Genomic DNA, 27298 nt, shown 5'->3' with positions numbered 1-27298 from the left:
TTGGAGAAATGCAATACCATGGAAGAGGACATATAGTTGTTGAATCTCAGTCTTGTATACTGCAAATAATTTATTATGGTGTATGGGCCCCTCAGCTTTTTTCCTGTTTCATTCTAATGCCTCCTAAATAAGAATATATGCAGTTTTAGAAATTAGAAAATGATATGAAAAAAGCTACTGGATGTGTGGATTTTTGTAATTTTTTTACTTTGCTACAGAAAAAGCAAAGGAAATGCATAAGAATAAACTCTTAATTCAAGATAAGAGTTATTAGGGTCAGAATTTGGTTGTTAGAAACAACATATCTGGAGCATTCAGTGTCAAGTCATGGTAGGAATGACTGAATGCAAAATTCCATGTCATCCATGGGCATTCCAGACAGGTTCATGAAAGATAAATCTACAGAAATGGGAGAGATAGGGACAGGATCCCAGCTGGAAAGCTTCCTGCACAGGAGTGGCAGGTCCTGAGCAGGTGTCACACGGGGTCACTGTGAGCCACAGGCCAGGAGCGGGCAGGGCTAAGGGCCTCGTTGAGGCTCTTTAATGACAGAGAGGAGAACTGAGGCAGATCTCTCTAGAAGATAAAGAAGTGGACAAAGCACCATGAGGAAAATATTCTGTTGAGAAATGCCAACTTTTGGAAGTATGCTGGGATGTCACCTTTCTTGGAGAGAAATGGGTCCAACATTATGAGGCTTGTGACTTCAGAAAGGAGGTTGAAAGGAGAGGAGAGAGTATGTGAGTTGGCAACACTGCATGAAGTAAACACTGCATGAAATAATCATTTAAGTAGAAATGATTTGTCTACACACGTCTTGTGGCCTGTTGGATTCTAGAGAAAAGATTTGTTTGGGATGGTGTTTATGGACGAGGCTTGTGGCGAGGGTTGCTGGGATGGTACATGTGTACTTCTGTGACAGCTTGTGGGAATTGCCTTGAATTTGATTCCCATTAGACAATTCTGGTGCTTTGGGAAATGTCAGAGCACGTTTGAGGAGCAGCATGGCTGTACTGCTGAAGTTGTCATGCCAGGAAATGCTTGGTTGCAGCCTTTAAGAACGTAGGAAGTGGAATTGTTCAGTTATAGCATAACATTACTCTTATGATATAATCCTGTATGAAATGCAGATTTTCTCTTGTATTTTAACAACCTGAAAAAATTACTGTTTTCTTCTTTTTATTCAGCCCACCTTTGACGCACTTTTTTCTTGACTGCGGGGGCTTAGCCCGAACAGATAAGAAACCTGCAATTTGTAAAAGTTACCTCAAGCTGATGACAGAACTCTGGCACAAAAGCAGGTATTAAATCATTTTGGTGATGGATGATAATAAATAGATTCCAGAGTCATGAGGGATGCATTAACCTGTCCTAGGTTTTTAATTTTTATTTCATGTGTTCACAAAATTCCTCTTAAAAAAAAATTAGGAAGGAAAGGCTTGTAGGACTCAAGCACTCCTTATAACCTTTTCTTTTTCATATATACCAAAGATAGGACAAGAAATAGATTAGATGACAGGCATTAGCTCTTAAAAAGGCTTATATTTGCCAGAAATACATATAAAATATTTAGCTACTTTATCCTCTCTGTGTCCTTAGTTCCATATCAATGTTGTATCAATTTCTCTTATTTCCTGATACGGAATTTGTGTAATATATAGCTAAGAAAATGCTTCAAAATATAAAAGCAAAGGTAAAGAAACAGTAATTGTGCACAGAGCCAAGAGTGTGTCTGATTTGTCATCTGATTGTCTTACAAGAAATGTGCCATAAAAGGCCCGATACAGTCATTGTTTCAGCTGGGTGACAGGCTTTTAAAAATTGTGTAGTTAATAATTCAATGCCAATATTATGTTTTGTTAAGATTACTTTTATTGGTGTTCAGTTGCAGGTAATAGTGTGATCCCAGTAAAGATAAAAAAATCCATTTAAATGCTTTCTTTTTCAGTATTTATTTATTTTAAACTTTTTTATTAGGCCTGGATCTGTTGTTCCTACTGGTTTATTTCAAGGAATTAAAACTGTTAATCCAATGTTTCGAGGCTACTCTCAACAGGTAAAACTTTTTGATGTCTTTTAAACCTGCCTAAGCCATGAAGTTATCTCTTAATTAGAAATCTAATGCTTAAGTTGCCTTGTTTCCTATATTTGTTTAAAGCAAATGCAACATAAACTTTAGTTAATATGACTTGAATGTAGATCATTTGAAATGGAATAATCTGTAGTTAAGTCATTAGTTTTATATTTATATAAAATTCTCAAAAGGCCTTGAATGTAGAATAACTCCTTTTCTTTCAGGAAAATTTAAGTAATAATATTTGAACTTCTCCTTTATGTGAAATAATGCTGCTAATGTTTCAGCAGTCCCAGAAAACAAAATAAAGGTATTAAAAACACAAACCAGATTTTTTATATATTTGTCTATCAATGAAGTTTAAAAAAAAATACCCAGAATGCAGTTTCCATTTAGTGTCTTGGAAAAAAGCCCCCCACCATTTGTGTGTTATGGGAGCCACAGGTTGGTAGCTTGATCAGTAGGTAGGGATTATTATATAGCAAAGGCATTCTTCAGTTGCTGCTTCATACAATATCTTGGTGTATTCATACAGTGTGGAGCACTTCATTAAAAGCTTTAGAACTAGGTGAAAAATTTAAACCTCGTAATTAGAAAAGCTTACTAGTGTCTTCTGGGAATCTGTATTTATCAAAAGGAATTTTGCTGTTTCCATTATGTTTCATGCTTGTGGAGTGAAGGATTAGGACACGTTTTAATGTTCAATTGCTGCATGTAGCTGTAAAGTCAATGTTTAAATACTAAGCTTAATGTTCTGTAATCTGCTTATGAATTTCTGAAGTGCCACCTAGATTTCTGAAATAGCAGAAATTCAGCCTTGATAACCAAAAAGAAACTGTATGGAAACTTAATTCTTGCAGCTTTGAACACTGATGAAAACATTTTTTTCCATGCAGAGCAACACTTAATGAGATCCTTTTTAGGTTAGGCCTGGATCATAGTTCAGTTGTATGTTCAGCAGGTTTCATGACAACTAAAACACAGCAGGGCTTTCATAGCCAACACTCTCCTAGTGCAAGTTGGGCAGCCAGGTCCAGTCTTGAGGGAGAAGATTACATTGATCAATGAAGAATGTTTATCTCTTAATCGGTGTCTTGATGTTTTTGTTAATCTTGGTTTTTTGTGAAAGGATTCCCAGCAAATAGGCATGCTGGGGTTTTTTTGGGTTTTTTTTGCATTACCCAAATCTAACTCAGTTCTGTAAGTTGCAATTTTTAAGAAAATAAATGTTTTGTAATCAGCAGGTTTGAGCTTAATAAGTAATTGCTATGATAGATAGGAATGTTGAGCAGCAAAAATTGCTATTATGAACAACCAGAATACAAAAAGAAAAACAGAAGAAAATAAAAGCAGCAGTAGTTGACAACAAGAGGCTGTTTTCTTGCATACCTGCTTTATTGGATACTTTCTATTGCCAAGGACCAGGCTGCACTGACTGATGAAATTTAGTGGCTTTTAGGATGTTTCCAAACACAAATTAGACTTGTAGTATTACAGCTCTTTTGGGAACACATTTGGGAAATCTTGTTGAGGCTTTAGAAGAAGAATTGTAGTATTGGTGGTAGTGTGATGCATTGGAAAGACAGGCTAAGTAACATCATAGTAATTTTACTTCATACCCAGTGAAAGCAAGGCTCTGGTTGATTTTCTGGATAAGGTTTATAAAAACCTTCTATAAAATATTCCATTACAAGCAGAGCTGGGATCTGATCGCATTGCTGGTGCTTCTTTGAGTTATGTTTATTGTTCCAGTGAGCTATGGCAGCATTTTTGTTGGTGTTGTTAAAGTAAATTATTTTGGGAATTGTAGTGTTTTGGAGGAAACTTGTATGATAAAATTACTTGTGACATGCAAGAATTGTATGCAGGAAACATACATGGTCTGGAAATGAAAGTGGTTTTGAACATTAGACCTGGGACAGAGCAACTTCCTTTATTCTACGTTAACAGCCAGCTTTAATTTTAGTTATCTGTATCTTTCCTGATTTCAATATCTTCCAGATAAAATAGAGTAATACAGTAAAACTTGTTTAAAATTCTAGGACGCACAAGAATTTTTGCGTTGTCTAATGGATTTGCTTCACGAGGAACTTAAAGAACCAGTTCTAGAACTGGAAGATGCCCAGCCTATGAGTGTTGAAGAGAGTATGGAAGAAGATAAGAGCCAGTCAGACTTAAGCTTTCAGCCCTGTGAATCCTGTAGTAACTGTGATAAAACAGAAAATGACACAATTTTCAAACCTGTCTTAGAGGATCCTGCAGAAACAACCATGTTAATTCAGGATGATGATAACAACTCAGTCACATCCAAAGACTGGCAGAAAGAAAAAATATCAAGCAACAAACTTAAACGAGCAAATTCTATGGAAGACTTGGAAAAAGACACAAACACCACTTCAGAGACCACTGAATTTTTAAATAACCAAGGAACTGTCAAAGTACAGATACACAGCAGATTCTCAGGTAATGAATTGCTAAAGTGCAATTGAAATAGTCAAAATCTTAGCCAGAATATCTGTGGGAGTAGAAGTGAGTTGTAGAATATAGTAGAGTATAGGTCAAATAGAGTGGGTGGTTTTATTTGTAAACCATGTCCCTACTTAGTTAATGTTTTCAGTTTAGGTCTTCTGAATCAGATTTTAATTCTCTTGGCAAGCTAACTGTTTGTATTGGGTAAGGTTTCAGATAACCAGAAGAGTGGGTTTTTTTGTTTTGTTCTTAACTTAAAAAGAACTGAAATGATGCTACATACCTAAATGTCCAGTGGTCTGACAGTGTGGTTAAATAAATTACATGACCACTGTATCTGTTCATTCTGCAGTAATTTTTTTCATAGAATTTGTGCAAATCTGAATTGCAGAATACATGAATGATGTTCACATGAATGACATATCTGCAGCCCAGACACCGTCATCAGTTGAAGGGATGAACACACGCTTATCGAGCAGCCCTCCAAAATCATTCCCGTCATGCTCTTCACTGGCACAAGTCCACAAAAAAGGTAGAGGCTCTTTATTTTCTCCTTCCTGGTACCGAATTACTCTGTACTATAGTTCTCATTGTGTTTCTTATGTCTTGTGTAACAGACATGTGTTATTCCTAAGGGGATTTTAGCCCTGTTTCTGGTGGGGAGGAGGGAGTGTTATGTAAGCTGGACATGCAAGATTGCTCCCTATATTTCTATAATCTTCTGGTTCATTTGAAGCATGAATAGTATGTGCCTCTATTTTAGGAAGGCAGAATATTATTTTTGGACTATTTTCTCAATTGCACCAGTTTGGAGAGAAGAGAAAGGTATGAGAAGTTAGTACCCCCAAAGGTAATGCTCTCCAGAGAATAAGCTCATTGGTTTCTTCAGCAGAAGTTCAGTAAATCACCATTTTAGTGAATTAAGGTTTAAGGAGTGATGTGTAATTGTACAATAGGAAAACGTGTAAATGCTGGCTGCTTCATGGTTATTAATGTCCCTGTAGTGCTGAGTATTTCTTTTGGCACTGCAGCACTGGAATATTCAGACTTTTACTGCCTTTACACATAAGACAGCTCTGATTTAGGACACGAGGAACAATATATAATTTCCCCTGATTTGTCTAACAGTAGATTACTTTAAACGAAGCTTGTCTTTCAGAGCATGCTTTTAAGGCATTGCACCAAACCCAGTCCAAAAAATAATGCAACTTTGTGATCCTGCTTCATTCAGTAGCCTGTTCAGATAAGTTCTGAACACTGATGTCATCTTTTTAATGCTTTAGCATTGGTGTTGTATGACAGTGATTTAATGGATTTAAATCACTGACCTCCTTGGTTTGTTTGTTCAGCAGCTTTGATGCTGCATCTATGCTACTGTCTCCAGTTTTAGCTTCACCATTTCAGGAGGGTTTTACACAACCTGAAGGGAGTCTGTCAGAAAAGGTGCTTGGTCACTGCTGCTTGCCCAGGAGAGGTTGAGAGACCTGGGTTTTTTATTAAGTGGCTGTTAGGCTGGACTCCAGTTGTACCTTCAGCCTGCTTCAATGCTCGGTCATCAGTGTTGTGATACAGTAACCTTGTGATGCTGCTCTTTAGCCCAGCATGGTTGAAACTTCCCAAGAACATCCGATCATATTAACTGTCAAATAAAATGTTCCTTTTTATACCTTGAGGGATTCCTGCCAAGATAAATCCATCATGTAGCAATAGGCTGTAGACTGCAAGACTGGCAGTTTGAGTTTTACTTAGAGAGGCAAATGTTTCTGGTGGTTGTCCCCAGCTGCTTGAGGAACCCACGTGAATTGCCTGTAATGGCAGTAATGTGATCTCGTAATTCCTAGGAGATATTTAGCAAATAGAAAACAGGGTTTGGCTCATAATTTAACTCTGAACATGAGACTCCTAATTATATTACACAGAGCTGAAGTGTAATCAGAATCCACTGTACTTTGTCTTACTGCAGCATTTTAATTTTGTCATTTTATAGTTTCAACAGTATCTTCACCAAAAAGGAAGAAGCGCAAGAAGTACAGGAGTGTTATCTCTGATATATTTGATGGGACTATAATAAGTTCAGTCCAGTGCTTGACCTGTGATCGGGTAAGAAGAGAAAGTTCTGGCTTTTAATATGTTCTTTTCTTACTGCATTATGAATACAGTCATTCTCTGTATTCATATATTTTATATTTCATATATACTTTATATTCTTTTTTGGCAGATGTCCTTGGAAGGTTGGGGTGTTTCATACTCGTTGTCTCAAATTGTAATAGTGGCTACTACCAGCATTTTGTGTTTAGAGTAGCTTGTGTTCATTGAGCTGAATATTTACTCAGAGCTGAAAAAAAAAACCATTTTGAAGATTGGTTTACAGAAAGGATGAACAAAGATGCTTGCTCTTCAACTTCATTTAGTTTTCATTAGTTTTTAATAATGCTCTGACTATCCTAATGCATATATGCTACTGTCCTAAGTTCTCAGGTACCTGTGTTTCAAAGAAAAGATAAGACAGTGATCTAATTTAGTGCTGTAACTGTCTTATCAGATTGAGACTAACAAAATAAAGTCTTAAAAAAAATCCAAGTAAAGACACTTAATTTTGCAGCTGCTTTCTGAAGTTGTCCTCAGGGTAATCTGGTGAACAAGTTCAAAAAACAAACAAAAATTTCTAAAATGTGTTTTATGTTTGACTCTGTGACCACTAAATGAAGCACAGGAGCAAGAAAATGCACAGATGGGTCTCCCTTGCAGTGAGTCCACTTACACCAGGTCAATATAATGTCAGATTAAAATACTGTGGAAACAATGGACTGAAGCTTTCTGAAACTATTTTGTGTAACACAGCCTGAGGCAAAAATCATAGTGCTTTGTATGACTGATATAAAGAAAAATAATAATGACCTAAAATAAATGTTTCAGTGGTAACAATGTGCAAGTTAATTCTAAAATTTTATTTTTTGGTTACTCTTTTTAGAAAAGGAATTCTTATTAATGTACTTTTTTATAATTAATTTCTTACCTAGTGGAATTTTCAGTTAGACAGTGACTTGGTAGTTACTAAGGAACTTTATGGAATTCAGTTTAACTACCATTTCTCTTCAAGCCTAACTCCACTGTGTTTCATTTATTTCCTTCCTTAGCTGTCTGTAACCCTGGAGACCTTTCAGGATCTGTCCTTGCCTATTCCAGGTAAGGAAGATCTTGCTAAACTCCATTCTGCAAGTCATCAGACATCTCTAGTCAAGGCAGGGTCATGTGGAGAAGCATATGCCCCCCAGGGATGGATAGCCTTTTTTATGGAATACTTCAAAAGGTAAATAATATTTACCTTGTTTGATTCAATTATCTATTTTGAAATTCTAGTTTCTGCTCTTCTGGCAGAACATTTGTTGGTTTTCTTTCTTTTCTGTCAATGATGTTTCAGGTTTGTTGTCTCATGTGTTCCTAGCTGGTTTTGGGGTCCAGTTGTAACCTTACAAGATTGTCTTGCTGCCTTTTTCGCCAGAGATGAGCTCAAGGGTAAGAGGTTATTACCTGAACATGTTTCTTCTGTGGTTTTTTTTTTCCTCCTGTCACAATGAGATGATTAATATCTTCTTAGCTTAATGCAGTTAAATGCAGAGGCCACCTGTTAAGGTGTAATACAGTCAGTCCTTGTTCTTTTGGGATCATTCATTTCAGAAAGGTAAGCTTCTCATTCAACTGAGTCTTTGAGATAAATGCCTATGAAAGCTGCTTTAGAAATGTCAAGTTAGTCTGAATTTGGTTTCGTGAAATTGTATCAACTGAAGTCTCATAAAAATTTCAAACCCACTGTATTAATATTCATTCTCATAACCTCAATTTGGACACAAATTATTTCCCTTTTAAATTATATAGCCTCATCTCTTCAGACTACTGCTTCATAGTTGAAGACATAAAACCTAAGAACCTTTCCTGTAGTTGCTATGTCAACACTATTATGACTGTTAAATATTGAATGCAACCTTCCCTTCATAAATTCTCTTGATACTTTTTTCTGTCAATTGTACACATTTAAAAGATAATTGTTTGGATTTAGAGAATGATGTCTGGTTTTCTTCTTCTCCCTGATGTTTGCAGGTGATAACATGTACAGCTGTGGAAGGTGTAAAAAGTAAGCTGGCTTTTACCTTTGATTTATTTTGTCTTAATTTGAGGTTTTACTGTTTCTGTTAGTCAAGAGACATTTATTTCTTTTGGGTATGTCCCAATACGGTTCATCTTTTGATATGACCCTGTGTTCTGACTGTCAAATTCAGTATTCCCAAGGAATACTTCCCAAGGAAGCACTGACTTACCCTACCCATGTGCTTAATTCTTTCTCATGCCCTTCCAATTTAGATGTAAATTAGTTTTGTTTGACAAAATAAAAGCTCTTAGCTCTCTCTACTACTAGCAGCTTTCCCCTGATATGCAGTAGGTCACTAAGGTGTGTAAAATAAATAAACTATGGCTTTAAATACTAAAAAAAAAAGAAGCAGAAGTGTTCTGAAGACTGCTTGAAGCCCTTTATGGTACAAGAGTGTTATTCCTTCTTATATGTGCTGTAGATAATTTCTGAGAAGTAAACTTAGTTCATTTTTTTTTTGTCTTTTGCTGGATAATCAGCTTTCATGAAGCCTCAAGTTTTTTCCTCTATGTTAAGAGAAACTATTAGCTAGTTTGGACTTGATTGTACTTGCTGTTTTGAATTTTTCAGCAGTACAGATTGTCTTGTCTTAGGAACCATCATTGTTTGTATCATTTTGGCTACTTCATGTCTAGTCTACATTCCAGAAATATTTTGGGTTTACTAATGCAATGTTCAGCTTAGGCTTTTGCTGATCTAGCTCAATAAAGTAAAACCTTTTCAGAATTAATTCTTGGTTGTTTTGGTTTGGTTTTTCCTTTGCTTAGGTTAAGAAATGGAGTGAAATTCTGCAAAGTACAAAAATTTCCTGAGGTACTGTTACAATATGCACTTTAAAGCACTTTTTCTGCATTATTAGGAATGTGGTAAGATTAATGAGTTGCATGGAGTAAATGGTGTTTATAATGCTGTGTGAGGAAAGTCTACCTTCATATTGGCATTTGTTTAAGAATGTGAGCAATGTGGTTGTTCACCCTGTAAGAAAATGAATCGTGTACATGACAAGTACAGGAATGGGATTTCCCTGTTATTACTTGTTGGTCTGTGGGCAGTAATAACATTTCTATTCTGTGTTAGTATATATACTACTGTTTATACTGTAGGTCAAAGAATTAAACACCACAGCCAGACTGGAAAGCTTTTCTATAAGTAACATTTGTAGCTTTACATTTAGAAAGTAATCCAGTCTTACACTTGAAAGCATAAATTGATGCCTGCAATAATCTGGAGGAATTAGTGTCCCTCATTACAAGATTGTGCAATATGTGCATTGAGAAAAAGTACATTTTTCAGTGCTGCATCAATGTTAGTAGCCACAGCTGATTAAAACACAGACCTTGTGAATATGCTTGAGGTCATAGGGAAAACTATTCTTTTGGGGATTATAAAAGGAAAAGATCGTGCACACAGGTTAGGTATTTAATATCAAATAGCATGTATAGTTCTTGACTGAATCTGTCAATTCTTCTTTCAGATTCTGTGCATTCATCTCAAAAGATTTAGACATGAACTCATGTTTTCCACAAAAATTGGGACCCATGTGTCCTTTCCCTTGGAAGGTCTTGACCTTCAGCCTTTCCTTGCAAAGGACAGTCCAGCTCAAATTGTGACTTATGATCTCCTGTCTGTCATCTGCCACCATGGAACTGCCAGCAGTGAGTATGAGCTTGATTGTTTTATCTTTGCAGTTGGTACACCAGCACTCTTCTTCAAGGATGATAACTATATGCTGAAGGGTAAATAGATAAATAATTTCAGAATGTGGAAGATGAATGCTGTGATTTTTACCTTGATCTGAAAGATTTAAGGCTTGCTCTGAAAGAGTTGGCACATCTTTGAAATTATATGGCATACCTAAATAAAATTGAAGGTTGAAAAGATTTAACAGGTCCAGGAATATTAAGTAAGAAAACAATTGAACAACATCAATGTACAAGTAATGTTGCCAGCAGATGGCCAGTTATCAACTGCTCTACCCAACTGCTGTTCGTGTCAATGCTTTGTATGCCTTAATATTTGGAAACTGTTTACAAAGCACTGTAAAGATACCAGTCATTTCTTTAAAATATGTTCTTTTGGATGATCACTGCCATTTAACCTCAAAACAGGTGGTAACTGCTATTTGTGGGTAGTGATAAGCAGCTGAATAAACATCTTGTTGCTATATGTTGAGGTAATTCCTGCCTAGATGATCTCAGTACTTACAGGATTTGGAAAATAGCAGAAAGAAAACTTTTAAGCCAGAAACTATAGATTTTTATGGAAGTTGCCCCCTCATACTTCTCCAAGTATCCATTGTTTGAATTTTTTTCATTTTTATTTTTTGTTTTACTGGATGGTTTTTCAAGTTCCATTTAGTCCTTGCTAAGTCGTGCTTCACATAATCAGTTAAGCAGATATTTGATTATTTACTTATTAGCAGTTAAATATGTATTTTTAAATAGTAATAATTTAAAATATATTGTGAATAGTCTTTGAAACACAGTTATGGTTGTGATATCATGTAGCTATTCCATACCTGTGCTACTTTCTATTATAAAGCATACAAAGATTTGAAAAGAGTTTGAGGGTAAATTGTTCAGACAATCTTACTGTGAATGTTGTGGTTCAGGACTGTATTAAACAACATGCTTCTTGAAGAGTGCAGGAATGTGCTGAAAGTAGTGTTCAAATCACCACTAGCTAATAGAAATTCAGAAAAAAAGCTGATGTTGAGTTTGACAGAAGTTAATTTCAAAGTCAGATCTGCTAATGATTCTGTTTCTCCCATTTAATTGGGGGTTTTTTTAGTTCATTTTCATGTGTTACAGACTAAAACGTAAAATGGGCAGCTCTAGACACTCTGATAACTCTTGCTTCCTGCACCCTAGGTGGACATTATATAGCTTATTGTCGCAACAATTTAAATAACTTGTGGTATGAATTTGATGACCAGAGTGTCACAGAAGTATCAGAATCCACAGTACAAAATGCAGAAGCTTATGTTCTCTTCTACAGGTAAGATACTCAAAGTACAGTCATACCCCTCTAAGTCATGTATGTAAATAACTTTTTAAGCCATTGGGCAGCTTTCAGCATTAGCTGCCCCATGAGAACTATAATGGAAGACTTTGACCAATGAGAAAAGCTTATGCTGGAGAAAAAAATTAATCCTTCAGTTACGTCCTTAACACTTGCTCTGTCAGAGCTAAGGTGTTTGTTTTAAAATGGATATAAAATCTGCATAGTAAGAGAACTTTAAGCATCAATTAAGAGCTAGCCACCCTATTTTCAAGTAGAGGAAGGGAATTCTGCACACAGGGAGGTTTTGCATATGGAAAGTTAACTGTTGGAGCTCTAACTGGAATTGTCCAAAGTCTTTATCAGATGGATGGAACGTAGGGCAATAGAGGTTTTACTATATTGTAATTTAATCCATTGTATTACACATTTTATTATGCATTTAATTTAATGCTATTTATAGGCTACTCTTTCTGGGAATTGAAATGACAGGTGAGAAGTCATGTTATTATCATCTTCAGTCTAGGGAACTTTTGTGCTTGAGATAATAAAAGCAACTCAATGTTCAGAATTTAAATTTCTGGTACTAAGATCAAATTTCCACTAAAAATTGGCTGCAAAATACGTTGTGTCCGAGTTGCATAAAAAAACAGATGTATTCTGAGAATGTTTGAACTTTAATTAGGAACACTCCCACTTGCCACTGTTCAAGTTGAGCCCATGAGTCTCACTTAGTAGGCCTTTTAAAAAGAATTTGGAAGTCGTGCCATATTGCCAAGATAGAACACTAAATCTGATTGTGGATTATATTCAAATAAATAAGAAAAGAATAGCATGAAAAAAATATGGCTTTAAAAAAGAATATATCCACCAAAGACTACTACTGGCTTGGAGAAGAGGGATTCTATTCCATCAGTAAATGGGAGAGCAGAGTTACTTCCAGTTTACAGGGAGAAAAGTGGGGGCTTTACCTGATCTGCTTACTGTGTGACACTACTTGTGAAGGTAAAGAAGGAACATCTGGCCAAGGAGTGCAGCTTGCAAAGCTTTATTTCAAATGCTGCAGAGAGGAACTGAGCAGATGGGCTCAGCCCTTGGGTGCTGCACCACCTCTGCAGCACAGTTGGTTTCTCTCTTACAGCCCAGTTGTTTGCTTTCTTAGGCTGTGTAAACTGGGAAGTGCAGACAAGGCCCAGGTAATTTACTTACAGGCAGTTTCTTTTCACAAAGTATGTTATCTGCACTGTACACAAGGATCTGTATTTGTTTAATGATTTCTGTTTCTGTAATAGAAAGAGCAGTGAAGAAGCACAGAGAGAGAGACGAAGGATATCAGGGCTACTGAATATGATGGAACCAAGTCTTCTGCAGTTCTATGTTTCCAGGCAGTGGTTAAATAAATTCAAGACTTTTGCAGAGCCAGGACCAATTTCAAATAATGACTTTCTCTGTATGCATGGAGGTGAGACTGTAACTGTGAATAATTTAAGAATAATTTGTCAACTTCTAGCTATAACAGTGGTCTATACTTGTTTTAATTAAAGGAATTTGACTATACTAAGTTCATATTATAATTTCTTTGGTAAATTACAACTTCTGTGTAAATTCTTTCTTATTTTAGTCGTTGACTAATCGGAGTTATACTGTGTGAAGTTACCCTATTTTTTTTTCTCTGTGCATTTGATTTTGTTTATAAAATGTCTTGATTCTTAAAAAGGAACAGTTCTTCTTATCTGCTTGCTTCTTAAACAATGTATATTCACATTTTTAAAAATACTATAACTGTATCATCGTCCATAATACTTTAATCTGTAAATTGAAATTATTTTCTCAACTTGGAGCTATAAGCAGTGAGAAGGTTTGAAAGCTGCTTTGGAAGAAATTTATCTGATGCAGAGTATCCAGTGCATAGCAGTGTGAAAATCAAGTAGTAATTCTGTGTATTTTGTATAGGAGCATAAAAATTTTACCTTGTGCAATATGTTGTTAAAAAAAAAAAAAAAAAAAAAAGCATTGTAGTAAGCAAAACACATGTGGGGAAATACCCATATCTGAGTGCTAACATTCCAAGAAATCATTACTATGTAGTACCTATTTTATATAAAAAATACAAGTAACAATAGATTGGAAGATGGAGGTGCTGCCCCTGTTGCTGAAGCAAAATTTTAACACAGGATGATTGTGTCCCTACTCAGCCATCTGCAGAGTACCTGTGACCCCACTGGCTTTCCCTCTGCAGCACTGCAGCAGATGACTCCTGATGTACAAGTGCCCAAGTACTTGATTTTCTCTGCTCCCAAGAATTCCTGCATAGTCCGCTGTTGTTTACCATGCGCTCAACTCAACACTGCTAATTCTGAGAGCACCTCCATTTCTGCCTTCCTCAAAATTTCTCTGCTCTCAAGTATTCATGCTGTTTGAAGTAATTCCAAAAGGTCTGCAGCAAATAATAAATTTTGAATAGAGAGTTTGTTAGTGTTTACATGCATAATCAAGATATTTAATCATCCTGACATTTTAACTGTATACCTTAAGAAGCTTTTTGAACCCATTATGTAAAATGGATTCTAGACCTTTAATTTTAGCCATTCATATAGTTAGTTTTCTTCTGCTTTTTATAAGCTTTTCAGCCCCATAAAAGACTAAAATCAGTGGTGTCGCTAAATACAGTGAGAGATTATGCCTAGGTAAAACTTATTTCATGTAATTTCTCTGAATTCATTGGAAGGTTCTATTTTTTATTTATTTATGGACTGCTAACATAGTCTCCTCCCCTCATTTAAATCCAGAAGTGTTTTTTCATTGTTTGGGTTTTTTTTTTTCTAATTTTTCTTCCTTCTGCAGGTGTTCCTCCACACAAAGCTAACTTCATAGAGGATCTTGTTGTAATGCTACCTCAAAATATCTGGGACAATCTGTATAGCAGGTAAGTTTTAAATTGTAATTGGAAAAAAATCCAGTGATACAATTTGAGAGCCAAGCACCAACATCAGACTTCAGAATTAGTGGCTCGGGAAAAAGACACAGCTCAGCTCTGGGCACGCAGCTGAGTGAAGGGGCTGCAAACAGCCAATTTTTATAATTTCCTTGTGCAAAGTAAAACACTGCATAGAATAGTGTGTTACTGGGGTAGTACTTCAATATTAAAGCAATAAACATGTATGGTATGTATGAAATAACACAAAGTAGGTCAGCAAAAGTACACTTTGCAGAGGTTTTTTGAATGAGCTCTCTGTATCAGCTTCCTGTTCTCTTGTTGGCTGGAGACAGCTTTTCTTTTATGTTGGCTTTGAATCCATAGCCTCAGCTGCCAGTACTGCTTCAAAATAACTTATATCTGAGTGTTCTGTGTTACTGCCCCACGCTTTAATGTCAGTCAGGTTTGAGTGCTTGCTTGCAAAGGAGGAATTCTCACAAGCTGTGCTTTATTCTAAAGTAACAAAAAGCTGCAGAAGAGCTTTGCTGATGGCTTTCAACACTCTCTATTGCACTTACATTAAACATTTTTAGCTGTTAATTTCCTGCCACCTAAAGAATACATCTAAGGGTTTGGGGAGTTTTTTTATTGATGTTTTAAAGTTTTGGTGCACACAAGTAAATAAAAACAATGGTATTTGCAGTTTATTTCCCATTTCTTATATGTACTGAATTTTTCTTCCTTTTTCCATTTTCTGTATGCAAAAATGGCTTTCTCAGGAACAGTGCCCCTGCAGACTTCCACGGATATAATTTCACACAGGGAAAACCTGAGGGAAGGGTCAAGAACAACCTATTAAGAACAAAAAAATAAATAAGTTTGCTGCCTCCCTTAAATGCCTTCATTTAAGGAAGGCAGCAAAGCTGATGAAGAGTCTGCGGTGTGATGGAGGAACATGTTTAAGACAGAACTGGCTGGAATTTCCATAGGTTGTTTATCTTAAAGGCCTTTGCTAAAATCACTCCTGGTCTATATAGAGCAGTACTTGCTCACCGACATGTTCTAACCATAATAACTCCTTCTGAAGTCTGATGCAGCTGAGTTTGAGATGGTTTGTACTGGCATGAGGCAGTCAAAAATTGCAAGATGGTATTAGGGTGAAGAACAGAATATTATTGGGAAAATAAACTATGGCTTTTTGGGATCACTGTGATTGGCATGTGTCAGCCTTCTGTTCATACTGACATTTGCCACGCCTACAGGTGCATGATCTTTTTACATGATATTTTCTGCAAGGCTGATTGCTTGGGATTTTTTACTTTTATTGCAGGTACGGAGGAGGACCAGCTGTTAACCATCTGTATGTTTGTCACACATGCCAAATAGAGTCTGAAAGAATTGAAAAAAGAAGGAAAAATGAATTGGAAATGTTTATACGGGTAAGAAAACTAAACATTTATACATTCTGCTGCTGATCAACACCTGACATTCATGACTAGACCCAAGGGATTACTAGAATTGCACAAGGGATTCCTGTAACAAATGGACTTTATTAAATATCTCTATACTATATACCACCCCATCTTTCCTATTGGCAGCAGTAATATTCTTGTGAAATCCCAGATATCTGCTTACATGAAAATGTACTTAGAGAAAATTTTTAATGAGTCTCTTAAATTGCTTTTTTATAGTATGGAAACAGCCACATGAACATTGTTCTTTATACACTGCCGGTGGTCTGTTCTGTGCAGTCTGATAAAGTTTAAGTGCAATAATATTGTGCCAAGAAAAATGTAATGATAATAATTAGTTCTAACTTTTAAAAATGCATTAGAAACATAAACAAATATAAGTAATTCAATCTGAAGTAAATATGTTAGTATTGAAATGGATCTATAAAATTAATATCAAAGACCTATTTTCCCTGGGTTAGAGGATTATGTGCTTGAAGCTGAATGGTAAAATAACTAGTGGTAATGATTTTGATGTTCTTAAACCAAAAATGTGTTTTGAAGTTTTCAGTGAAAATAAGTGGAGAGACACTGGAGTTCCATTTCTGCTATCTCAACTCATGAAAGGAAGAAAATTAGAACTGACTCTATTTTTTCAGTTCTGTTTATCCTTTAATCACACATCAGGGATTGTCAGCTTTTCCATGTTTTTTTTTATTTGTTAGGAATTTTCATTGCTCTGGATTACCATGGGTTAGTAATTATTATTAATGACATTGAGTCAACCCCATTTGCTTTAGCAGTCAGTATCTTCCCACTAAAAGCAGTGATTATATGTTGTGCAAGTATTAATACTGGTTAGTACACAGAAAATTCTATTGTTCTCTATAAAGATGGCTTTAGGGAATGATTGCAACACTTAGTCTATATGAAACCTTAAGAAGTTGTGTTGATGCTTTACATTTATGACTTCAAAGGGCAAGTGTAGATGTGTTATTACAGAGCTAAAAAGATAATGGTTTAAAGGTTTAAGTGACTTTTTGCTTGTTTCTTCATAATGTTGTAAAAAGATCCCTAAGTCATGAAAAGTCCCAATGTATTAGTTCACCGTGCCTTGCTTGGAATTGTACTGCCATCTGCTCAAAATACTTGAGGAAGAACAAACACAGATGAAGATACAGTTCCTCACACAGAGAACTTTCCATAGAATTATGGAAAAAAATTTCAAAACACTACTTTATTTTACAAAAATAAGATCTCTGCTTTTTTTGCTACTTGAAAGTTCAGCCTTCACAGTAATTATCTATTAGTGTTTGTAAGCACTTGTGCTTAAGAAGAACTTGTTGATGTTTTCAGGAAATAAAAGTAATTTCTCAACTAAACAGTAAATCAGCTTTTAAAACGAAGGCTACCACTGCATCAGAAGCTCATCTTGGGTATTCACCAGGTGTTTACTGTTTTTATGGTCAATAGTTCTTTAAAATGTTCTGTTACAATGTAATGTTATGGTGTTCGTACAGTGGTTCAAAGAATTCAGTAGTTTAAAGAAATGAAAGGACATAAAAACCACTGATTTTTTTTCCTTGCAGCTTAATAGAGCATTCCAAGAAGAAGAATCTCCATCAACATTTTACTGCATCAGCATGCACTGGTTCAGGGAATGGGAAGGCTTTGTAAAGGGTAAAGACAGTGGTAAGTTGTGCCCCATTTCAAAATACAGGTAATCTTCTGTTGTATTGTTTTGTTTCTGCTTTGCTAGAAAACTGTAGGAAGGACAGATGGCAAAGAGAGTGAAAGCTCTTAAACATATATGACACAGGTTTTACAGGTTATAGAACATAGTAGAATAGTTTACAGCAATGGGATAATGGGATAGTGTTGGAAAGAATGTTGCTTGCTTGCAGGATGTTTGCTGTTAGTGGCAGCAGGAAAATTGGATTTAAGTACAAGGGGGGATGGATCTTTTTGTGGAAACTGATAGATGATGCTGCAGCTTCTGGAGGAAAGGTGACCTTGTCAAATCTAAACTCAGTAAGTAACAACTGTACTAATACCAGTTTAGCTGACTTCAGATGCCTCTAAAGTTTTAAAATGGAAACTGATGAAATGTTCTATGATCTTGTCAAAGTCTGCTCTAGGACAGCTTTGGTAAGGGTAAGAATTAGGATTAATTTGTGTTTTATGTTGCTTGAAGACTTTACTGTAATCAGGAATGCTCTGGAAATGTTGCTCTTAATTAAAATGTGATTAGCTTTTAACAACTTAGAATGTACTGTTAAGCAGTACAAGAACAAGCAGTAAACAAATGATCTGTTTTTCCTTTCCTTTGGAAATAGAACCTCCAACCTGCTGTTTGTTTTCAGCTCTCCCAATTTTAATATTTTTTCTGTTGCACTAGATCCTCCTGGCCCCATTGATAATGCTAAGATTGCAGTAACAAAATGTGGCAATACTGTGCTAAAACAAGGTAGGTGTCCAATGTAGCTGCAGCTTTATGCATTTGCTGGAAGTTTGGAAAATCTATGATTTTTAAAAATTTATTTATTGTTACTATAAAATGAATGGCAGTTTCTAATTAATCTGTGTTGTGCCCATTTTTGGGTAATCATTTTATTCTTAAAGAGTTACTATATGTAATAGACTAATCCAAGTGCAGTTGAGAGTGTAGGAGGTGCAGAGTAACTTGAAAATGGTGAAAGTGTGCTTTGGCTTTGTATCACTTGGTTTGATGGGGGTTTTCTTAACGAAACTGGGAGACTGTTCTATATCTGTATGTAATTATTTGAATCTTGAAACCTAATTTGAATAGAAGAACATCTCATAGAGAGAAAACCACTGTACATAAAATCTGTTGCTCATTTTTCTGCAAGTCATTTAATACTGTAAATTGCATGTTCAAGAAGTTTGTGCAAAGATACAGATTTCTTTATTATTCTTCAGAGTTAAATGCTAGATACCATTTATTTGGAATTCATTGGTACAGAGGAAGACATTCTTATATAACCTGCATTAGGAAGTCTTTAGACTTTCTAGGAAGATTTAAATTCATTGCAGCTCAGCCTAGAAGAAAACTCTGCATCAATAAGATTAAGGTTTATTTAACTGGATTTTTTTCCCAATTTTGCATAATGCCTCAGCATACACTGGAGGTACCAATAAATCTACCATAAACCTCACCAATTGTAGAATACCAAGAGTTTATTTTAAAAACAATGAGTTTTGCCACTCGTGAGTTTTATTGTATGTTTTAATGATTTAAGTGCTGATGATAGAATTCAAGTACAAATCACTTTAGAAGCAGTAGTTGATAGCAAATTAGCCAGTTGTTGATTTACTTTCAGCTACATTGGTACAAATTAGAACTTGGGTAGAAATAAAGATGAATAGGATGTGGAAAATTTTTCTCATAAGTTGTAAGAGGTGGGAATGCCCCTAAATAGGGTCCGGTACTACACATTTCTGTGATCCAGTGCCTGAGTTCACTGTGCCTTTCAATTTAACCTTACTGGCTGCAATCTGGATGAGTGAGTGAAGATCTACTCCTGTACCTGCAGAGATGGACTTGTTTCTTGAGAGCATAAACGTAAAAGAGTAAAAGTGAGGCATAACATCATTAGTACTGGCATGGGGTCTGCATGATGACTTCCCAAAGGAAGCTTTGCATAGTTGAGTTAGCAGAGCTAAACAAATGTGCAGCTCTTTATATGCTTCCACTTTAGAAAATCTTAACAGATGTACAATAGTAGGCACCACTGCAGCAGGTGACAAGGACAGAGAAGTACAGGAGGCAGGGGGAGAAGTCTGTGGTGCTGACTTCCTTTTTTTAAAGTATGAGGATGCTGAAACACGGCTTAACAAGACAAATTAATAATGTCTAGTAAGGCTATCAGGGGAAACTTGCTGTCAGGCACGGTTTTGATTTGCTAAAAAAAGAGAGGGCTTATTCTGCTAGAACAGAAGTATGATCTCTCTGTGTGGGTTAATGTGAGGAAATCACTCCGTATCAGACAGATCCTTGTATTGAAAACTAGAGGGGAGATGTGCTGATGCATCTTGTCTTTGCCGCTGTAAAATGTTGTGGACAATCAGAAATGCTTGTTGGATGCTGACTTGAGACAGGAGACAGACCTCTCACCAGAGCAATGGAATCATAAGCAAAGACTTCAATCAGTGAATGAAGTCAAGCTGACCCATCAGTGCTACAGGAGCATTGCTGGAGCTGTTACCATCCTAATAATAGTCCTTTGTCTCTAGGAATTTCACTGTACTTCTCATATTCTTTACTATTAATATTAATTTCTCTGATGAAACAAGAATCTTGAGTCCTTGATCTTTACTATGTAATTGATGTGACTGCACGTCCTTATAATAATATGAATCATTGTTTCCTGAGTACCAAGAGTTACTGGCTGTCAGCTTCCTTGGTAGATATTAGGTAAGATGTTTATCAGAGATTTTTTTTTGTTTTCTGCAAGTATTGCATAATTTAGAGCAGGTAGTTGTAAGAACCAAGAAGTATGGACGCAAAATAGGTAATTGGGCTTGGCAGCTGATGCAAGATAAAGTAAAAATGAAGGCTATGGTATTAAGTTTGGATCTGAATTTTTACAGTTTTGAATTTTAATCTGGAGGGTTTTTTCCTTTTTGCATCTGTTTTGAAATTAAATCATGAAAGAATTATTCTAAATAGTCCTTAAATCTTAATATTTTTTCAGGTGCAGATTCTGGACAAATATCAGAAGAAACATGGAATTTTCTGCAGTCAATATATGGTGGAGGTCCAGAGATTATACTCAGACCACCTGTTCCTCCAGTAGAGCCTGATATATTGCAAACAGAAGAGAAGATTGAATTAGAAACTCATGGTCTGTAGCTATTGAGAAAAAGATGAACTTGTAAGGAATCCAGCTTCCTTACAACATGCCCAAAACACATTCCTAAAAGTTTTATTTTCTTATGTCTGTTGGAGGCACAGCTCACTGGGCATTACATTAACTACAGAATAGTAAGTTGAAATATGTATTGCAGTTTGTTTAAATAGCGGCTGTTTTTCTGTTTTGGAAGGCATGTGGTTTGTACATTTTGGAATGTTTGGTCTATGGGAAAAATGTAATTTCTGAATTTTTTGCTAAAAGTCAAAATCCTGTTATATCCTTAAACTTGAAAAACAGGGACAAATTTTAGAGATGTTCAGTAACCCTTCTGATTCCTGATTGGGCTTCTGATACTTACAAACTTTTGCCTGTCTTAATTGTACAGTCTTGACAAGCCTAGGTATGTGAGGAGTATATTTTAAATGGACTGTAATTAAAGATAAAGAAAAAGGATTTTCATTTCCTAAATGCTCAGGAAAAAAAATTGTCTCTTACTTTGCACTGTAAGTTTATGAAATGGGTAGTATATAACATCCAAATACTTATTGTATTTGAGCGGTCAAACATTAGGGTAGACTGAATAATGGTTTAGTCAGCAAATGTCATAACTTATTACTACTAAATTTTACATCTTATTATAGTCTTCTGTAACTCTATAAACCTGGCTAGTGTCTTTAATAGTATATGTGGCAAAAAGATTTAGTCTTCTCTAGGGTAACATTTGAGAGCATGAAGTGTGAAATGTAAAATTATTATGGACATGAGTGATATAAATTTCAGAAAATTAAATTGTCTGTCTCTTGAATTACATTCTTAAGCATTTATATTTGAAGGATTTTATTGTATTGTTAAAAATTTTCATTGGCATGATGACCTTTAATGTCAGAAGCTGGATAAAATGTATATATTGCAAAACTTTATTGAATGATTCATAATGGAATGCAGAATGACACTTGCTCATGTTTTTGCCTGATATTGTTACCAAATAAGCAGCATTATTTAAGACTGGATCAATAAAAAACCTAAAATTAACTGTGGAATAGGCGGGGGGAGCTTTCCTAGATGTTTTTAATTTATTATATAAATTCAAAACCTTTTGAAGTAATGCTATGGTACTCACACCCATACAATTATATTTTTGACCATTTTAAGTTTAGACAATGCTGTTGACAGTTCTAGTTCCAAAGTAAGAAAATGCTGACATTACATTCCTCTGAATAATTTTATATGTAGTTTAAAAACATATTGGTTTGTAGGACTTCGTGCTATTCTAGTTAAAAAGCCATCAATGACAGCACTAGAGAAGATGCCCTCTAACCATAAGTATTTGTAAATGGGATTTTATGTTAGTAGATAGAGCAACTTGAAGCTAATGCCACATTACCCCTGACCTGTATTCATGATTAAGGTAAAGTTAATTTGTTTATGTACAATCATTAGTAACTTGCTGATGTTGGCCTGTGAGCTACTGATTTCTAGTCTATTCAAAGTCTTTTTTTTGTTGGGTTGTTTTTTTTTTTTTTGCTAAAGTTTTCTTTTTCTTTGATTTAAGGTCCTTTAACATACTGAGGATAAAGAACAATGAATAGAGGATTTTTTTTCAATGTTTTCACTAATAGTCTGGATGATAGAACAGACTGGCCCTGTAAAATTTGTAGGGGAAAAATGGATTGAGTGTTAGGGGCATCAGCTTGTCAGGCAAGGAGGCAGTTCTGTGCTGAGTATTCTGAGTATTACAGCAGATCAGACTAGGACTTAAAACCCAGTGATACCAAAACAAAACCTCTTATGGGTAAGAGTAACAAAAGCATCAGATGTGAGGCACAGGAGGTGATTATTCTGCTCTACTTGGTGCTGTGCTTGCTGTGAGATCTCATCTGTACTGTTCCCAATTTTGAATGCTATATGATGATAAATACAAGATGAGATTATTTTAGGGAAAAGAACAAGACTCAGTGTTGAAAAAGAAGTAGTTTTCTCCCTTATAATAATGCTGAAAATGCAAGACTTCCAATGTGTAAATAATTGCTGGATAATACTGAACAATTTTCTTCTGAGATAAGCAAAGATATTTGCCTCAGCTTTAGCAGTGGGGGATGTGTGCTGGGTTTAGGAAGTTTATTTCAGAAATCTAGAAGTCTTCTAGTCAGTCTTTTTTACCGGGTGTCTGGGAATCCATAGTCAAACATAATCTGTGATGCATACAGATCAGTAAGGAGACACTTTACACCAGCAAATTTTGTGAAATGCCTTTGTCACTGTGGAAAAAGGCATCTTCACCCTGGAACTCTGTAATGCTCAGGAAAACTCAAACCCCTGAGTTAGCAGAGATAAATAGATGTGTTTTAAGACAGTTCCAAAGGGATGACTGTCTTGCTTTTAGCCCTTTAAGAGCTCTACAAGGGATATTATGTCACAGAAATGGAAATAGTCTTTTAAAGGAAGGTAGTGTGGGAGAACTCCAGATGGATGGCTTGTGTATGCTGGAGGGAAGACAACAATTCAGGGAATAGGTAAAGGAGAGGACTTTACTAGGAAAAGCTGTCATGATTCATAGCAAAGAAAGAATGCATCTCAGGAAGGGCCTGTGGAAATTTTTTTTTTTTTTCCATAAGCCTTTCATAAGACTATGTGGATTCTTTGTTCATTTGTTTCCAGTTGAGGAAACACAGCAATGTGTTTCTGTGCCAGAGAAACTGTCACTTCAAGAAGGGAAAAATCCTGTGGGCTCCTTGTTGTAGGCCTGGAGATCTAGATATGAACTGTTAAAAGCCTGCAGTTCAGTCTGGTAACTTGAATCCTTTCTTCTGTGGAAGACTGTATGGTGGGTGTCAGGGATTTAGCAGCTCAAAGCTTGATTTCTCTAAATTTCTGAAGGTTTTTTGCAAGCAATATAACTAGTTGTTCCTCTGAACACCTAACATTGAGGAGACTGCTTCAGATACTGTAGCTGAACAGTATAATTGGAGGGAAAAAAACAGCAGAAGAGCTATTGAATTACTCAGTAGTAAAATAAGGCAGTTTTGTAATGGGTTGCAAAGGTGAGAGCTAAGTAGTCTGCTTACTGAATAATTTAAACTGAGGAGTCTAGAAAGGTGTTTCTGCAGGTATCATCCAAGGTGGTCCTGTGTATAGGGATACATACATACTTATGTCTATTAATATGTTATACTTACATATTTGTATACATACATGTTTTTTATATGTGTATATAAAAATGCACATTATCTACTTCTCCAGTATCTTAATTGAACTATGACTAGAGTCACTAAAATAATTATTTTGGGATTTATGCTGGAATAGTGACTTCAAGTAGCTACATTTGATAAATGTTTTTAGGTTGACATCACTTTATTGCTGTAGTGGGTATGAGCCTTCCCATCAGTAATGATCTGTTTCAAGATAAGGTCAAAAAGCATAAAGTGTTAGAAATGTGTTTGGCTATATTATAATGTGAATGAAGAAGTTTTCATTTGTGAAGCAAAAGTTCAATGGTCCTGATTTTTTCTTGTGAAATCTAATGTAATTTGATCTGCTATGCTAATGTATTATTTAAGAATTAACCTTCAGAAATTATATAGTGACTGGGTTTTTCCAGCACTATATATCCTACTTTCCCTAAAAGCAGAAAGCATTTATTTGTAATGATACTGCTGACATTTGACTCTTTTTTTAGTATCCCATTACTCATAATATAAATTAATTTAGAAAACCAAGTCTGGGATTTGTAAATTTTACTGAAAAACTTATATATTATCTGCTTAAAAGGGACCAAGTGCTTTCTTCATATTTGCTGTACGACTATTTTATACTGAACTAAGAAAATTCTATTTCATTTATTCCTTTTGAATTCCCTATATACATCTGGCTTAGTGCAGTCTAAGCAGTTTTCTCACTGAAAACCTTTCAGTCTTCATTTTGCCCAGGAAATGAGTAAAACAACTAGGCTTTCTCATTCTTCCTAACAGATGGCTTTTCTGGCTTCCCTCTATACTTAAGCCATCCAGAGCTGACAGTTAATAGCAGGAAGCAAAATAAGACTTCAGGGTTTCTGAAGTGTCACGGAGAAAGACAAATCACTTTTAGTGTTAATTCACAGAAATTAATCCAGTTACAAACTTGGTTTATATTAGCCTTCAAAATCTTAGGGGAGTAGAAAATAGTCTTGTTCAGTAAAATTTTAGAAGTGCTATTCTCACTAACAATGGAAAGTGTAACTTGTTTCCTTGAGTATATTCTATTTTGTATATATATATAACATATATCTGTTTAAAACATATGGCTTGTATTAGGTTAAGCTTCAGGCTAGCTTTAAGCCATTCAACAAGGTGACAAGTCTGCTTCTCCATAGAAACCAGTGAACACTGCCACATAGTATGATAAAATATGTTTATGCATCTAATGTTACGCATCTGCTTACAATAGCAGAGTCTTGGTTTTCACAGAAAGCTGGGATTATTTATTCTATCTCAAAACTTTTCTCTCTTCTGTGTGTCAGCTCAGACATGGAGCTAGAAATAGAAGGTCCATTTGTGAGAAACGCATCACTGAAGTGTCCAGTAGGTTTTCTGCACCTGGACTGATAGTGGTACAACATGCAAAGTCACTCGATGGCAAGTTTCCACATAGGTTGCATGTGGGTGTATGTGTGGGCTTTAAAAAAATGCAGTAAGAACTTGATCACTGAAATAGGATGTTTTAAATTCATTCTGACTTGTTCAAGATTGAGTTGATTAGCTAAAACTTCAAGTTCTGATTGTTGAATGGACATGTAAAAATACAGCTGACGCTTGACTTGCTGATTTATATACAAGTATAAAATGAACCATTAGTAAAAATGTAAAGCTGGTACAATAGGAATACACTGGTTTGTTATGCAGTTTTGATATGCCTTTAAGTAATTCTAGTGAATCTTAAAACCGTTTTCTTCCTAGTCATTGGGAGCATAGGAGGTACAAAAGTAAAGCAGTCATCATTCACAAAATATTTTCATAATACAAATAAAGTTGAGAAGATTTCATTTCCAGATATGTTCCTCCTTCCTCACTTGGAACTCACAAACTATTTATTATACATAAAAAAATCTAGTAAGATCTGGTTTTGGATAACTTAGCACATGAGAAAGTAAACCTAAAAGTACTTTGTTGAGAAGAATAAAGAGGGCAGAAGAGAGGAGGCATTTGATTCATAGGCGTAGGAAAAAAGCTTAGAATAAACTGTCAGCTGCCAAAAATGAAAAATAGCAATTTTTATTTCATGTCTCCCAGGACACTGCCAAGAGCTTTTCATGTTCATTGTTCATGAATAGTTTTGCTCAGAAATGAGTATTTTTCTAGGTGACTAATGTTTTTCTGTCTGCTGTGTTTAATGTTAAACATGCTAAACATGTTAAACATTATAAAACAAGATGTCCTGGTTACCATGGGGATACACTGCTTTTTTTTTTCCCCCCACCTCCCCTGGGTGTCTGTTAAAATGCCAAACCCAAATGAACATGCAGCACTTGCTCACACTGTGAATGCATGTTTGTTTCCACCACTGCACACAGTGTCTCTTTAGCACCAGAAGTAAGGTTACTCTGAGATTTTCAGTTATAACAAAAGAAATGCACTCATGCATGCCAAAGTGCTAATGAACTGGCGGCTATTAATTCACTTAGACAGTATTTTCAATTAAATGTTTCATGTAGTACCAAGGTTTACAATTTAACTGTAGAAGCAAGAAATAAAACATGTATTAGCTATGAACTCTGAGTGCCCTGTCTTCTGAATAATTTTTAGGAAGGGAAATATGCTCTCTTTTACCTCGTTTGCTTGTAGTATAATTAATTTGCTGTCCAACCAAGCAGGGTAGTGGAGATAATCTGTCTTTTGAACTTGATCAGTAGGAATCTGAACTTCATATGTGGCATTACCTTTGCACACTCAAGTGCAGAGACTGGTCTTCCTAAGCTTTTTCTGTAGGTGTTGGAAAAGGTTCAGGTAATAGAGGCAGTCTAAGCGCTTCTGCTCTGCTTTTAAGTTAAATCTGAAAAGGTCTACTATCATTCTGGATTTGAGCCCTGAACAGGAATCCCTTCTTAAACTGTCAGTGGTGCTGGTGTTCACTCCTATGTAATGGCAATTGGTTTGAAATTTTATTTAAATCCTTCTCTTCCTGTATGAGAGGGCCCAATTCACAAGCTTGTCACTGAAAAGCTTTTCTGTTTGGAGAAAATGTGCCTAAAGGCAGAAGCGTGCCAGGTTTATTTATTTCTTTTATGTAGACACTTCTGTCTTACTTGAAAACTGCTAATTTATGTTTTTTGACATTGAACATTCTACATACTGTTTAGTTTTGAGTAGCAATAGAGTCCTTTTGTGTGTT

General features: G+C 35.6%; 1 protein-coding gene across 3 annotated transcripts in view; it reads left to right on the top strand.

Annotated features, from left to right (window-relative positions):
- Positions 1-21964, top strand: part of USP33 (ubiquitin specific peptidase 33) — a 37271-nt gene extending 15307 nt beyond the window's left edge. The window contains exons 8-24 of one of the 3 annotated variants that reach the window (XM_002189614.7): positions 1188-1301; positions 1978-2056; positions 4117-4537; positions 4935-5075; positions 6531-6643; positions 7681-7853; positions 7965-8059; positions 8642-8675; positions 9458-9503; positions 10165-10345; positions 11561-11687; positions 12983-13152; positions 14535-14616; positions 15938-16046; positions 17648-17750; positions 18457-18525; positions 20774-21964. In XM_002189614.7, coding sequence (XP_002189650.4) covers positions 1188-1301; positions 1978-2056; positions 4117-4537; positions 4935-5075; positions 6531-6643; positions 7681-7853; positions 7965-8059; positions 8642-8675; positions 9458-9503; positions 10165-10345; positions 11561-11687; positions 12983-13152; positions 14535-14616; positions 15938-16046; positions 17648-17750; positions 18457-18525; positions 20774-20931 — 2215 coding nt within the window. In that variant the 3' untranslated portion in view covers positions 20932-21964. Of the gene's footprint in view, positions 1-1187; positions 1302-1977; positions 2057-4116; positions 4538-4934; positions 5076-6530; positions 6644-7680; positions 7854-7955; positions 8060-8641; positions 8676-9457; positions 9504-10164; positions 10346-11560; positions 11688-12982; positions 13153-14534; positions 14617-15937; positions 16047-17647; positions 17751-18456; positions 18526-20773 lie in introns of all 3 variants that reach the window. The other 2 variants (XM_004176880.6, XM_012575237.5) reach the window with 2 other exon arrangements.
- Positions 21965-27298: the final 5334 nt, after the last annotated feature.

The sequence above is a fragment of the Taeniopygia guttata genome, chromosome 8 (assembly GCF_048771995.1).
Source record: "Taeniopygia guttata chromosome 8, bTaeGut7.mat, whole genome shotgun sequence".
In the NCBI taxonomy this organism is placed as follows: domain Eukaryota; kingdom Metazoa; phylum Chordata; class Aves; order Passeriformes; family Estrildidae; genus Taeniopygia; species Taeniopygia guttata.
Note: the sequence above shows the minus strand (reverse complement) of the source record. Positions and strands in the feature narration are given on the sequence as shown.